Below are 16,683 nucleotides of genomic sequence, written 5' to 3' on the forward strand. Positions count from 1 at the left end.
TGTTCAGTTTTCAGAGGTGATCACTTAAGAAGTTGCAAAGTAACGGTACAGTTTAAACCTTTAAGATTCGGTAGATTTATGCCAAGATTGTCATTGTGTAAGCCGCAGGTTATCTACTGGTAAAGATTATCTGCTAGTATTTTTTACGTACAGAGGATATTTGACGATATGCAGGCTAGTCAGTGCAGTGGGTAATACCTCAGAAATCAAGGTATTTTGATTATTTTTAGAGTTGACAGAATTAACAACTTACTGTCTTCTTTTTCTTTGCCATCTTTTTGTCAGTTCTAGTTCCAGAAAATTTTCCAAGTCGTAAAGTTTCTGCAATGTAAAAATTGATAAACTTTGGCATCCTAGGCAGAAGTATAGTAATTCAAGTTTGAAATCATTATTGACAAAGAAAATACTTCACACAAAAATATCTGGGGCCGGTCAACTGGTAATGATGATGATAGGGATTTCAACAGTGCTTGTTAAAAGATCAGTTACCGGGTATACATGTGAGAAATGGGCTGGTACAAAAATATAGCATGGTGTTGGCATGACAACAAGGTGATGGTAACTGTGCTTTAGGAATCAATTACACACATACAATGTATATATATACTCCACATGTAATGAGATCGTTATTACAACACATCTGTTGTAGCGAGATGACAATTCATCCCCAGCAAAACCCCTTCTTTGCCTTTGTATTTTAGCCCTTGAAACAATGAGATCAGCTATAATGAGATATTGTATATTACCAGATGATGTTGTACATAATCCAGTCAATTTTACCATTTTATAACAAGGAGTCACACAGGTAGATAATCACCCAGGATTGCTTGAAATAACCTAGTGACATGTACTGGTCTGATTTAAACACCTAGCTGTTTCTATTCATAGTTAAACTCTATTGTATAAGAGTAGTCTTGTGTAATGCTAGTGTGCGAGATAGTAGATAAATAGCACTTGCCAATAAGAAAATGTATTAATCATGGCTTCAACAAAGAGAAAGGGGAAGGCTCTCTTGATGGAGACCAAATTAAATATAATCAATGAATTTTAACAGGAATTGATGACGTTTTGTTTACTTGGTTAAAATCTGTTTGTGTTGCGGTAATATGGATATCTGGCTGACATTAAAATCTACGGGTAGACAAAATTAAGCTACAAAAGCACATGCAATGGCATAGATGTATATTTACTACTGTCATTATTAGAATATAATTCATTGAAATTATTGGCTTCCATGTGAGTAAATCTTGTTGACAGATATGACCAGTCACAAAATTAACTGACTGTGTCAAATGAAGCCATTTAGGCATAGTTGTAATGTAATACACTGAGACGCATGGTGACCGACTCCTCTCTCATCAGGCCCCAGGCCAGGGCAGCTACAGTAGTTAAAACAGGTGGTGGGGGTCTTTTATTTGCAAAATCAGGCCAAGGTTGAAGTTTCTGAGTTTTCTGGGTTTTTATGAGGGATGACTGCTGAGAGCAGGAAATGGCTGACAGAAATTGGAAAAACGAATGAAAACAAACGAGCGACTGCCATTCCAAAATCACCGTTTGTTAGTCACATTAGACAGGTGGTCCCTATACAGAGGGTCGTTACATAGTAAAATCTCACAGGGAATCTGAAAATTGGTCATTATAGACAGGTGGTCGTTACAGGCGGTCGTTAGAGCAGGTTTGACTGTACTGGACAACAATTGAAGCACAATACAGATTCTGACACATATTGTTGTAAAATCTTGTTTACAATCCTAGAACCCGCTTGACTTGCTATATACTTCATAGAGGCTTGCTTACAAATTAACTATTGAAGTTTAGCTCAGTACAGCACTCATACCTTTCTCATCCATGCGATCCTTATGAGTCTGGAACCAACCCCTTTTAGGGGCTGCCTCCCCTTCTGCATTGAGAAGGTTCTGTGCTTTGTTCATATGATTCTCAGTGGCCCGAAGTTCACGTTCTTCCTTTTCTTGTACTTCTATCTGAGCAACTTCCTTCTCTAGACGTCCTATTCGGTCGCGGTACTTCGTGATTACCTCTGTAACAAAAAATTGTATACGTCTACCATTAGACAGGGACAATATTTACTTAGCATCCTCCCAGATCAATGTATGGTTGATGTGTTACAAGGTTATAACACCATTAAGTCATGTGACCAATATTGTGATGTCATACTGACTTTGCTGTTCCAAAATTTCACAAACTGACATTAGGAAAGTGAAATAATGAACAAGAGGCCCATGGGCCTTAACGGTCACCTGAGATTTGAAATGTTTCAGTTAATTTAATTTACCCTTTTTGGCCCCGCCCATCAGCCCTCAGGGGTCAGTCAGGGCCAACATATGCATATTATCAAACTTTCATCCCATGCTGAAAATGTTAACCAAATTAGAATGCATTCCAATAGAAATCAAACAAATCAGTCAAAAATGTAATTTCCCTATATAAACTATAGTAAAATTTAACCCCTCCCCAGGGGCAAACTTATGACCCCAGGATCATTAAATTAACAAGAGATCCCAGAGGGATCTTGGCGCCCACCATTGAATGATCTTTATAGGTTCCATGTCAGATTGATCTTTTCTCTACTTTTCCCTTCCTCTAAGTCTTACTAATCTGTGTAAATTCAGAAACAGCCCTCTAGTACTTTTCAAACAAGGGGAACCTATATATAAAATTTAGGATTTAGCGATAATGGCTGTCTGTCAGCCATGTTGTTTTTGGATTGGTCCCAAAATGCAACACCAGGGACCAAGGGGAACGTACATATGAAATTTGAGAAAGATCCCTTCAGTACCTTCTGTAAAATAGCGATAACAAACTTCAATTGTCAAAATCCAAGATGGCTGCCTGTCGGCCATGTTGTTTTCCGATAAGTCTCAAAATGCAATATGCATAACTAGGCACCGAGGGGAACCTACATATGAAATTTCAGAAAGATCCCTTCATTATTTTCTGAGAAAAAGCGATAACAAACTTCAATTGTCAAAATCCAAGATGGCTGCCTGTCGGCCATGTTGTTTTCCGATTGGTCTCAAAATGCAATATGCATAACTAGGCACCAGGAGGAACCTACATATGAAATTTCAGAAAGATCTCTTCAGTACTTTCTCAGAAATAGCGATAACAAACTTCAATTGTCAAAATCCAAGATGGCTGCCTGTCGGCCATGTTGTTTTCCGATTGGTCTCAAAATGCAATATGCATAACTAGGCACCGAGGGGAACCTTTAGATGAAATTTGAGAAAGATCCCTTCATCAGTTTCTGAGAAATAGCGATAACGAACTTCAATTGTCAAAATCCAAGATGGCTGCCTGTCGGCCATGTTGTTTTCCGATTAGTCTCAAAATGCAATATGCATAACTAGGCACCGAGGGGAACCTACATATGAAATTTCAGAAAGATCCCTTCATCATTTTCTGAGAAATAGCGATAACAAACTTCAATTGTCAAAATCCAAGATGGCTGCCTGTCGGCCATGTTGTTTTCCGATTGGTCTCAAAATGCAATATGCATAACTAGGCACCAGGAGGAACCTACATATGAAATTTCAGAAAGATCCCTTCAGTACTTTCTGAGAAATAGCGATAACAAACTTCAATTGTCAAAATCCAAGATGGCTGCCTGTCGGCCATGTTGTTTTCCGATTGGTCTCAAAATGCAATATGCATAACTAGGCACCGAGGGGAACCTTTAGATGAAATTTGAGAAAGATCCCTTCATCAGTTTCTGAGAAATAGCGATAACGAACTTCAATTGTCAAAATCCAAGATGGCTGCCTGTCGCCCATGATGTTTTCCGATTAGTCTCAAAATGCAATATGCATAACTAGGCACCGAGGGGAACCTACATATGAAATTTCAGAAAGATCCCTTCATCATTTTCTGAGAAATAGCGATAACAAACTTCAATTGTCAAAATCCAAGATGTCTGCCTGTCGGCCATGTTGTTTTCCGATTGGTCTCAAAATGCAATATGCATAACTAGGCACCAGGAGGAACCTACATATGAAATTTCAGAAAGATCCCTTCAGTACTTTCTGAGAAATAGCGATAACAAACTTCAATTGTCAAAATCCAAGATGGCTGCCTGTCGGCCATGTTGTTTTCCGATTGGTCTCAAAATGCAATATGCATAACTAGGCACCGAGGGGAACCTTTAGATGAAATTTGAGAAAGATCCCTTCATCAGTTTCTGAGAAATAGCGATAACGAACTTCAATTGTCAAAATCCAAGATGGCTGCCTGTCGCCCATGATGTTTTCCGATTAGTCTCAAAATGCAATATGCATAACTAGGCACCGAGGGGAACCTACATATGAAATTTCAGAAAGATCCCTTCATCATTTTCTGAGAAATAGCGATAACAAACTTCAATTGTCAAAATCCAAGATGTCTGCCTGTCGGCCATGTTGTTTTCCGATTGGTCTCAAAATGCAAAATGCATAACAAGGCACCAAGGGGAACCTTTAGATGAAATTTGAGAAAGATCCCTTCATCAGTTTCTGAGAAATAGCGATAACAAACTTCAATTGTCAAAATCCAAGATGGCTGCCTGTCGGCCATGTTGTTTTCCGATTAGTCTCAAAATGCAATATGCATAACTAGGCACCAGGAAGAACCTACATATGAAATTTGAGAAAGATCCCTTCAGTACTTTCTGAGAAATAGCGATAACAAACTTCAATTGTCAAAATCCAAGATGGCTGCCTGTCGGCCATGTTGTTTTCCGATTGGTCTCAAAATGCAATATGCATAACGAGGCACCGAGGGGAGCCTACATATAAAATTTCAGAAAGATCCCTTCATCAGTTTCTGAGAAATAGCGATAACAAACTTCAATTGTCAAAATCCAAGATGGCTGCCTGTCGGCCATGTTGTTTTCCGATTTGTCTCAAAATGCAATATGCATAACTAGACACCGAGGGGAACCTACATATGAAATTTCAGAAAGATCCCTTCAGTGCTTTCTAAGAAATACCGATAACAAACTTCAATTGTCAAAATCCAAGATGGCTGCCTGTCGGCCATGTTGTTTTCCGATAGGTCTCAAAATGCAATATGCATAACTAGGCACCAAGGGGAACCTACATATGAAATTTGAGAAAGATCCCTTCATCAGTTTCTGAGAAATAGCGATAACAAGAATTGTTTACGGACGGACGGACGGAGGGACGGCCGGACGGACGGACGGCCGGACGGACCACGGACGCAGGGCGATTTGAATAGCCCACCATCTGATGATGGTGGGCTAATAAATTTTAGTAGAGCACCTTAAGACCCTTCCAACTACGAAGAGTATTTGATTCTACCTTATTTCAGTCTTGAAAAGAAGATTTTTGAAATTTCAGCCAATTTGACCATTTTTAGCCCCGCCCATCAGCCCCTCCGGGTCAATCAGGGCCAACATGTGCATACCATCAAACTGTCATCCCATGCTGACAATGTTTACCAAATTAAATGAATTCCAAAAGAAATAAACCAATAAAAGTCAAAAATGTGATTTCCCTATATAAACTATAGTAAAGTTTACCCCCTCCCCAGGGGCAAACTTGAGACCCCTGGGTCATGAAATTCACAATTTTGGTAAAGCACCTTCAGACCCTGCCATCTATGAAGTGTATTTGATTCCATATTATCCGAGAGTAGAGAAGATGATTTTTGAAATTTCAGTCAATTTGGCCCTTTTTAGCCCCGCCCATCAGCCCCTGGGGGTCAGTCAGGGCCAACATGTGCATGCCATCAAACTGTCATCCCCTGATGATAATGTTAACCAAATTAGAATGAATTCCAAAAGAAATAAACCAACAAGAGATCCCAGAGGGATCTTGGCGCCCACCATTGAATGATCTTCATAGGTTCCATGTCAGATTGATCTTTTCTCTACTTTTCCCTTCTTCTAAGTCTTACTAATTTGTGTAAATTCAGAAACAGCCCTCTATAGCTAGTACTTTTCAAACAAGGGGAAGCTATATATAAAATTTAAGATTTAGCGATAATGGCTGTCTGTCGACCATGTTGTTTTTGGATTGGTCCCAATATGCAAAACTAGGCACTGAGGGGAACCTACATATGAAATTTGAGAAAGATCCCTTCAGTACTTTCTCAGAAATAGCGATAACAAACTTCAATTGTCAATATCCAAGATGGCTACCTGTCAGCCATGTTGTTTTCTGATTGGTCTCAAAATGCAGTATGCATAACAAGGCACTGAGGGGAACGTATGTATGAAATTTGAGAAAGATCCCTTCAGTACCTTCTGAGAAATAGCGATAACAAACTTCAATTGTCAAAATCCAAGATGGCTGCCTGTCGGCCAGGTTGTTTTCCGATTGGTCTCAAAATGCAATATGCATAACTAGGCAACAAGAGGAACCTACGTATGAAATTTGAGAAAGATCCCTTCAGTACTTTCTGAGAAATAGCGATAACAAACTTCAATTGTCAAAATCCAAGATGGCTGCCTGTCGGCCAGGTTGTTTTCCGATTGGTCTCAAAATGCAATATGCATAAATAGGCACCAAGGGGAACCTACATATGAAATTTGAGAAAGATCCCTTCAGTGCTTTCTGAGAAATAGCAGTGCTTTCTGAGAAATAGCGATAACAAACTTCAATTGTCAAAATCCAAGATGGCTGTCTGTCGGCCATGTTGTTTTCCGATTTGTCTCAAAATGCAATATGCATAACTAGGCACCAAGTGGAACCTAAATATGAAATTTGAGAGAGATCCCTTCAGTACTTTCTGAGAAATAGCGATAACAAACTTCAATTGTCAAAGTCCAAGATGGCTGCCTGTCGGCCATGTTGTTTTCTGATTGGTCTCAAAATGCAATATGCATAACTAGGCACCAAGAGGAACCTACATATGAAATTTGAGAAAGATCCCTTCAGTACTTTCTGAGAAATAGCGATAACAAACTTCAATTGTCAAAATCCAAGATGGCTGCCTGTCGGCCATGTTGTTTTCCGATTGGTCTCAAAATGCAGTATGCATAACGAGGCACCAAGGGGAACCTACATATGAAATTTGAGAAAGATCCCTTCAGTACTTTCTGAGGATTCGCGATAACAAACTTCAATTGTCAAAATCCAAGATGGCTGCCTGTCGGCCATGTTGTTTTCCGATTTGTCTCAAAATGCAATATGCATAACTAGGCAACAAGGGGAACCTACATATGAAATTTGAGAAAGATCCCTTCAGTACTTTCTGAGAAATAGCGATAACAAACTTCAATTGTCAAAATCCAAGATGGCTGCCTGTCGGCCATGTTGTTTTCCGATTGGTCTCAAAATGCAATATGCATAACTAGGCACCAAGGGGAACCTACATATAAAAATTTGAGAAAGATCCCTTCAGTACTTTCTGAGGATTCGCGATAACAAGAATTGTTTACGGACGGACGGAGGGAGGGACGGACGGACGACGGACCACGGACGCAGGGCGATTTGAATAGCCCACCATCTGATGATGGTGGGCTAATAAAAGTCAAAAATGTGATTTCCCTATATAAACTATAGTAAAGTTTACCCCCTCCCCAGGGGCAAACGTGAGACCCCTGGGTCATGAAATTTACAATTTTGGTAAAGCACCTTAAGACCCTCCAATCTATGAAGAGTGTTTGATTCCACCATATCTGGGAGTAGAGAAGAAGATTTTTGAAGTTTTAGTCAATTTGACCCTTTTTAGCCCCGCCCCTCAGGCCCCTGGGGGTTGGGGACCATATAATTTACAATTTTGGTTGACCTTTAGCCATAGAAGCTTCCTGCCAAATTTCATTGAGTTTGGTTTAGGGGTTTTGGAGAAGAAGTCGAAAATGTAAATTGTTTACGGACGGACGACGGACGACAGACGACGCACGACGACGGACAAAAGGGGATTAGAATAGGTCACTTGAGACTTTGTCTCAGGTGACCTAAAAACAAAAGCAAACTACTAAAATGTCACTATATCATGTTTCAGCAGTTGATGTTATAGTAGTATATATGCAGCATATATCATTGCTGGGCTTGTTTATCAGCAGCAGCAGTAGTTTCTGTTTTAGGACCACAACACCATTTACTAAACCAACCGTTGATTAAATACATAATGAGATATATTATCAATCATGATAGTTTTATTCCTATTTCATCTTTATTTCGTTTGCTTTTAATAAGACATCAATCAATTGTGGCAAAAAATCAGCAGAAAACTGAGTAACTATACAAAAGAAAGCACTGCCTAATGAGGACAATTTTATAAGTGTTTTTAATTTTCTGATAATTCAAATGTATGCACCCAATTAAAACAGAATTATCCTCGAAATCTTTACTTTGTTACCCTAAATTAATAAGCCCAGTCACGTTCACTGCTGTCCTATATAATGCGAGTACCTTGTGGAACTATCCGGGTTTTGAGTGGTGCTTTGGCCTGCTTAACGATTTCTTTGAGCACCTTTCGTTCCTGTTCACCAACCAAGGTCACAGATCTGTCCAGAAAATGAATGATAACAACATTTGAACACTTCGATAATAGAAATGAATCTAAATATTTGTCTGACACTATCATCAGTCTTTATATCTATATTAGGGGAGTGATTGTCTGTAAGGGTGTGTGTGGAGGTGGGATATTTCACAGAGTTCATTATAACCTCCCAATTCTAAAAAAAACTTTATGTTATTGTTGTCTGTAATGCAAATTGAGCAAATGAATCTCTGGTAAAGTTGGACCATGTTTTACATGTAGATTATATTTTATTGCTATACATTACACTCTTCTGTTGTACCTATAATGTGTAAACTAACTAGGAGATACATTTGTAACCTTGGAGGTCTGTAATAATACAGTAAATGTTAAACATTCTATACTTTTATGATAAATATCCTGTAGCCATACCTTCCTTTACGTCCTGCACGTGCCGTTCTTCCCACTCTGTGTACATAATGCTTTGTCGTGTTTGGCATGGTAAAATTTATCACCTAATCAAAAACAAGAAATAATATGACGACAATTTCTCCAATTAAATATAGTTATATTGACATTCAAAGACTTCAGACAAAACATTTGCTTGCTTTTAAAAGTGGTGTTCTTTACATTGAAAAAGACATGATAATCAACTCTTTTATGAGTTCAACAAACCATCAGAATTCATCAACAATATTTATTAAACATCTCCCATAGCAAGCTAATTATATATAATCACCAGGATTACTACGGTAGTAGGTACTCCCACAGCTAGTCACCAGGATTACTACGGTAGTAGGTTACTACCACAGCTAGTCACCAGGATTACTACGGTAGTAGTTACTACCACAGCTAGTCAACAGATTACTACGGTAGTAGGTACTCCCACAGCTAGTCACCAGGATTACTACGGTAGTAGTTACTCCCACAGCTAGTCACCATGATTACTACGGTAGTAGGTACTCCCACAGCTAGTCACCATGATTACTACGGTAGTAGGTACTCCCACAGCTAGTCACCAGATTACTACGGTAGTAGTTACTCCCACAGCTAGTCACCAGGATTACTACGGTAGTAGTTACTCCCACAGCTAGTCATCAGGATTACTACGGTAGTAGTTACTCCCACAGCTAGTCACCAGGATTACTACGGTAGTAGTTACTACCACAGCTAGTCACCAGGATTACTACGGTAGTAGTTACTCCCACAGCTAGTCACCAGGATTACTACGGTAGTAGTTACTACCACAGCTAGTCACCAGGATTACTACGGTAGTAGTTACTCCCACAGCTAGTCACCAGGATTACTACGGTAGTAGTTACTCCCACAGCTAGTCACCAGGATTACTACGGTAGTAGGTACTCCCACAGCTAGTCACCAGGATTACTACGGTAGTAGGTACTCCCACAGCTAGTCACCAGGATTACTACGGTAGTAGTTACTCCCACAGCTAGTCACCAGGATTACTACGGTAGTAGGTACTCCCACAGCTAGTCAATATGATTACTACGGTAGTAGGTACTCCCACAGCTAGTCACCAGGATTACTACGGTAGTAGGTACTCCCACAGCTAGTCACCAGGATTACTACGGTAGTAGTTACTCCCACAGCTAGTCACCAGGATTACTACGGTAGTAGTTACTCCCACAGCTAGTCACCAGGATTACTACGGTAGTAGGTACTCCCACAGCTAGTCACCAGGATTACTACGGTAGTAGTTACTACCACAGCTAGTCACCAGGATTACTACGGTAGTAGGTACTCCAACAGCTAGTCATCAGGATTACTACGGTAGTAGGTACTCCCACAGCTAGTCACCAGGATTACTACGGTAGTAGTTACTCCCACAGCTAGTCACCAGGATTACTACGGTAGTAGTTACTACCACAGCTAGTCACCAGGATTACTACGGTAGTAGTTACTCCCACAGCTAGTCACCAGGATTACTACGGTAGTAGTTACTACCACAGCTAGTCACCAGGATTACTACGGTAGTAGGTACTCCCACAGCTAGTCACCAGGATTACTACGGTAGTAGTTACTCCCACAGCTAGTCACCAGGATTACTACGGTAGTAGTTACTCCCACAGCTAGTCACCAGGATTACTACGGTAGTAGTTACTACCACAGCTAGTCAACAGATTACTACGGTAGTAGGTACTCCCACAGCTAGTCACCAGGATTACTACGGTAGTAGGTACTCCCACAGCTAGTCACCAGGATTACTACGGTAGTAGGTACTCCCACAGCTAGTCACCAGGATTACTACGGTAGTAGTTACTCCCACAGCTAGTCACCAGGATTACTACGGTAGTAGTTACTCCCACAGCTAGTCAACAGATTACTACGGTAGTAGGTACTCCCACAGCTAGTCACCAGGATTACTACGGTAGTAGTTACTCCCACAGCTAGTCACCAGGATTACTACGGTAGTAGTTACTCCCACAGCTAGTCACCAGGAATACTACGGTAGTAGTTACTCCCACAGCTAGCCACCAGGATTACTACGGTAGTAGTTACTCCCACAGCTAGTCACCAGGAATACTACGGTAGTAGTTACTACCACAGCTAGTCACCAGTATTACTACGGTAGTAGTTACTACCACAGCTAGTCACCAGGATTACTACGGTAGTAGGTACTCCCACAGCTAGTCACCAGGATTACTACGGTAGTAGTTACTCCCACAGCTAGTCACCAGGATTACTACGGTAGTAGTTACTCCCACAGCTAGTCACCAGGATTACTACGGTAGTAGTTACTCCCACAGCTAGTCACCAGGATTACTACGGTAGTAGTTACTCCCACAGCTAGTCTCCAGGATTACTACGGTAGTAGGTACTCCCACAGCTAGTCACCAGGATTACTATGGTAGTAGTTACTCCCACAGCTAGTCACCAGGATTACTACGGTAGTAGTTACTCCCACAGCTAGTCACCAGGATTACTACGGTAGTAGTTACTCCCACAGCTAGTCACCAGGATTACTACGGTAGTAGGTACTCCCACAGCTAGTCACCAGGATTACTACAGTAGTAGGTACTCCCACAGCTGGTCACCAGGATTACTACGGTAGTAGTTACTCCCACAGCTAGTCACCAGGATTACTACGGTAGTAGCTACTCCCACAGCTAGTCACCAGGATTACTACGGTAGTAGGTACTACCACAGCTAGTCACCAGGATTACTACGGTAGTAGGTACTCCCACAGCTAGTCAACAGATTACTACGGTAGTAGTTACTCCCACAGCTAGTCACCAGGATAACTACGGTAGTAGTTACTCCCACAGCTAGTCACCAGGATTACTACGGTAGTAGGTACTCCCACAGCTAGTCACCAGGATTACTACGGTAGTAGGTACTCCCACAGCTAGTCAACAGATTACTACGGTAGTAGTTACTCCCACAGCTAGTCACCAGGATTACTACGGTAGTAGTTACTCCCACAGCTAGTCACCAGGATTACTACGGTAGTAGGTACTCCCACAGCTAGTCACCAGGATTACTACGGTAGTAGTTACTCCCACAGCTAGTCACCAGGATTACTACGGTAGTAGTTACTACCACAGCTAGTCAACAGATTACTACGGTAGTAGGTACTCCCACAGCTAGTCACCAGGATTACTACGGTAGTAGTTACTCCCACAGCTAGTCACCAGGATTACTACGGTAGTAGTTACTCCCACAGCTAGTCACCAGGATTACTACGGTAGTAGTTACTACCACAGCTAGTCAACAGATTACTACGGTAGTAGGTACTCCCACAGCTAGTCACCAGGATTACTACGGTAGTAGGTACTCCCACAGCTAGTCACCAGGATTACTACGGTAGTAGGTACTCCCACAGCTAGTCACCAGGATTACTACGGTAGTAGTTACTCCCACAGCTAGTCACCAGGATTACTACGGTAGTAGTTACTCCCACAGCTAGTCAACAGATTACTACGGTAGTAGGTACTCCCACAGCTAGTCACCAGGATTACTACGGTAGTAGTTACTCCCACAGCTAGTCACCAGGATTACTACGGTAGTAGTTACTCCCACAGCTAGTCACCAGGAATACTACGGTAGTAGTTACTCCCACAGCTAGCCACCAGGATTACTACGGTAGTAGTTACTCCCACAGCTAGTCACCAGGAATACTACGGTAGTAGTTACTCCCACAGCTAGTCACCAGGATTACTACAGTAGTAGTTACTACCACAGCTAGTCACCAGGATTACTACGGTAGTAGTTACTACCACAGCTAGTCACCAGGATTACTACGGTAGTAGGTACTCCCACAGCTAGTCACCAGGATTACTACGGTAGTAGTTACTCCCACAGCTAGTCACCAGGATTACTACGGTAGTAGTTACTCCCACAGCTAGTCACCAGGATTACTACGGTAGTAGTTACTCCCACAGCTAGTCACCAGGATTACTACGGTAGTAGTTACTCCCACAGCTAGTCACCAGGATTACTACGGTAGTAGGTACTCCCACAGCTAGTCACCAGGATTACTACGGTAGTAGGTACTCCCACAGCTAGTCAACAGATTACTACGGTAGTAGTTACTCCCACAGCTAGTCACCAGGATTACTACGGTAGTAGTTACTCCCACAGCTAGTCACCAGGATTACTACGGTAGTAGGTACTCCCACAGCTAGTCAACAGATTACTACGGTAGTAGTTACTCCCACAGCTAGTCACCAGGATTACTACGGTAGTAGTTACTCCCACAGCTAGTCACCAGGATTACTACGGTAGTAGGTACTCCCACAGCTAGTCACCAGGATTACTACGGTAGTAGTTACTCCCACAGCTAGTCACCAGGATTACTACGGTAGTAGTTACTCCCACAGCTAGTCACCAGGAATACTACGGTAGTAGTTACTCCCACAGCTAGTCACCAGGATTACTACGGTAGTAGTTACTCCCACAGCTAGTCACCAGGATTACTACGGTAGTAGGTACTCCCACAGCTAGTCACCAGGATTACTACGGTAGTAGGTACTCCCACAGCTAGTCACCAGGATTACTACGGTAGTAGTTACTCCCACAGCTAGTCACCAGGATTACTACGGTAGTAGGTACTCCCACAGCTAGTCAACAGATTACTACGGTAGAAGGTACTCCTGTATCCCATTTTCAAAATTTTGTAGTACTCACTCCAATATGTATGTAGTTTACAGGGATAACTATGGTTGTACTTCCTCCTGTATCTAGTTTACAGGGATGACTATGGAGTACTTCCTCCTGTATCTAGTTTACAGGGATAACTATGGTAGTACTTCCTCCTGTATCTAGTTTACAGGGATGACTATGGTAGTACTCCCTCCTGTATCTAGTTTACAGGGATGACTATGGTAGTACTTCCTCCTGTATCTAGTTTACAGGGATAACTATGGTAGTACTTCCTCCTGTATCTAGTTTACAGGGATAACTATGGTAGTACTTCCTCCTGTATCTAGTTTACAGGGATAACTATGGTAGTACTTCCTCCTGTATCTAGTTTACAGGGATAACTATGGTAGTACTTCCTCCTGTATCTAGTTTACAGGGATAACTAAGGTAGTACTTCCTCCTGTATCTAGTTTACAGGGATAACTATGGTAGTACTCCCTCCTGTATCTAGTTTACAGGGATAACTATGGTAGTACTTCCTCCTGTATCTAGTTTACAGGGATAACTATGGTAGTACTTCCTCCTGTATCTAGTTTACAGGGATGACTATGGTTGTACTCCTCCTGTTACTCCTCCTGTATCTAGTTTACAGGGATGACTATGGTAGTACTTCCTCCTGTATCTAGTTTACAGGGATGACTATGGTAGTACTTCCTCCTGTATCTAGTTTACAGGGATGACTATGGTAGTTCTTCCTCCTGTATCTAGTTTACAGGGATGACTATGGTAGTACTTCCTCCTGTATCTAGTTTACAGGGATGACTATGGTAGTACTTCCTCCTGTATCTAGTTTACAGGGATAACTATAGTAGTACTTCCTCCTGTATCTAGTTTACAGGGATAACTAAGGTAGTACTTCCTCCTGTATCTAGTTTACAGGGATAACTATGGTAGTACTCCCTCCTGTATCTAGTTTACAGGGATAACTATGGTAGTACTTCCTCCTGTATCTAGTTTACAGGGATGACTATGGTTGTACTCCTCCTATTACTCCTCCTGTATCTAGTTTACAGGGATGACTATGGTAGTACTTCCTCCTGTATCTAGTTTACAGGGATGACTATGGTAGTACTTCCTCCTGTATCTAGTTTACAGGGATGACTATGGTAGTACTTCCTCCTGTATCTAGTTTACAGGGATGACTATGGTAGTTCTTCCTCCTGTATCTAGTTTACAGGGATGACTATGGTAGTACTTCCTCCTGTATCTAGTTTACAGGGATGACTATGGTAGTGCTTCCTCCTGTATCTAGTTTACAGGCATGACTATGGTAGTTCTTCCTCCTGTATCTAGTTTACAGGGATGACTATGGTAGTACTTCCTCCTGTATCTAGTTTACAGGGATGACTATGGTTGTACTCCTCCTGTATCTAGTTTACAGGAATAACTATGGTAGTACTTCCTCCTGTATCTAGTTTACAGGGATAACTATGGTAGTACTTCCTCCTGTATCTAGTTTACAGGGATGACTATGGTAGTACTCCCTCCTGTATCTAGTTTACAGGGATAACTATGGTAGTACTTCCTCCTGTATCTAGTTTACAGGGATGACTATGGTAGTACTTCCTCCTGTATCTAGTTTACAGGGATAACTATGGTAGTACTTCCTCCTGTATCTAGTTTACAGGGATAACTATGGTAGTACTCCTCCTGTATCTAGTTTACAGGGATAACTATGGTAGTACTTCCTCCTGTATCTAGTTTACAGGGATAACTATGGTAGTACTTCCTCCTGTATCTAGTTTACAGGGATGACTATGGTTGTACTCCTCCTGTATCTAGTTTACAGGGATAACTATGGTAGTACTTCCTCCTGTATCTAGTTTACAGGGATAACTATGGTAGTACTTCCTCCTGTATCTATTTTACAGGGATAACTATGGTAGTACTCCCTCCTGTATCTAGTTTATACGGATAACTATGGTAGTACTACTTCCTGTATCTAGTTTACAGGGATAACTGTGGTAGTACTTCCTCCTGTATCTTGTTTACAGGGATAACTATGGTTGTACTCCTCCTGTATCTAGTTTACAGGGATAACTATGGTTGTACTCCTCCTGTATCTAGTTTACAGGGATGACTATGGTAGTACTTCCTCCTGTATCTAGTTTACAGGGATAACTATGGTTGTACTCCTCCTGTATCTAGTTTACAGGGATAACTATGGTTGTACTCCTCCTGTATCTAGTTTACAGGGATGACTATGGTAGTACTTCCTCCTGTATCTAGTTTACAGGGATGACTATGGTAGTACTTCCTCCTGTATCTAGTTTACAGGGATAACTATGGTAGTACTTCCTCCTGTATCTAGTTTACAGGGATAACTATGGTTGTACTCCTCCTGTATCTAGTTTACAGGGATGACTATGGTAGTACTTCCTCCTGTATCTAGTTTACAGGGATGACTATGGTAGTACTTCCTCCTGTATCTAGTTTACAGGGATAACTATGGTAGTACTTCCTCCTGTATCTAGTTTACAGGGATAACTATGGTTGTACTCCCTCCTGTATCCCAGTTTACAGGGGTAATTATGGTAGTACTCCCTCCTGTATCTATAAGGGTAACCATGGTAATTATACTTACAGTTTTCACACCTAGAATGTCCAGACCTCGGGCAGCCAAGTCTGTAGCCAGTAAAACATCTACCTGACCCAGCTTGAATTTTTTCAGAGTCTCCAATCGCTGTTAACAAAAGAAGCAATAGTGATTTGATATTCAAAAGATTCGTTTACATGTTCACTCATCAACTGATGTAGGATGTTCAAATTATCTACGATGGAACCAGATATTTACCTGCTCTGTCCCAAAACAAATAAACAGTCTCATTCAATGGGGGGGGAAAACAACAAACAAACAAACAAAAAACTGTATGCTAAGGTGCATTCTTTCTTTGAAAATGTTATCTCGTTTTTTATACAAAAGTTCTCCAGTGGAGCTGGCTTGACTGACAAAGCCTCACAGTATTAACTGTAAACATGCACACCTGTAATTTCTCGTTAACTTACCTGTGCCTGTGAGAGATTACCGTGTAACTCGCCAACATTCACTCCTAACAGTCCAAGTACTATGTGCATGTG

The 16,683-nt window shown here is 41.3% G+C and overlaps 1 protein-coding gene across 1 annotated transcript; it reads right to left on the bottom strand.

The window, feature by feature from the left end:
• Nucleotides 1-226: 226 nt before the first annotated feature.
• Nucleotides 227-16,675, bottom strand: LOC117318347 (probable ATP-dependent RNA helicase DDX27). Its single transcript, XM_033873350.1, has 6 exons — nucleotides 16,612-16,675; nucleotides 16,190-16,288; nucleotides 8,875-8,957; nucleotides 8,373-8,467; nucleotides 1,838-2,038; nucleotides 227-321 (listed from the first exon to the last, which is right to left on the bottom strand). Exons 3-6 carry the CDS (start codon nucleotides 8,940-8,942, stop codon nucleotides 242-244), a joined length of 444 nt encoding a protein of 147 aa, XP_033729241.1. The 5' UTR covers nucleotides 8,943-8,957; nucleotides 16,190-16,288; nucleotides 16,612-16,675; the 3' UTR covers nucleotides 227-241.
• Nucleotides 16,676-16,683: the final 8 nt, after the last annotated feature.

The sequence above is a fragment of the Pecten maximus genome, unplaced genomic scaffold (assembly GCF_902652985.1).
Source record: "Pecten maximus unplaced genomic scaffold, xPecMax1.1, whole genome shotgun sequence".
Lineage (NCBI taxonomy): Eukaryota > Metazoa > Mollusca > Bivalvia > Pectinida > Pectinidae > Pecten > Pecten maximus.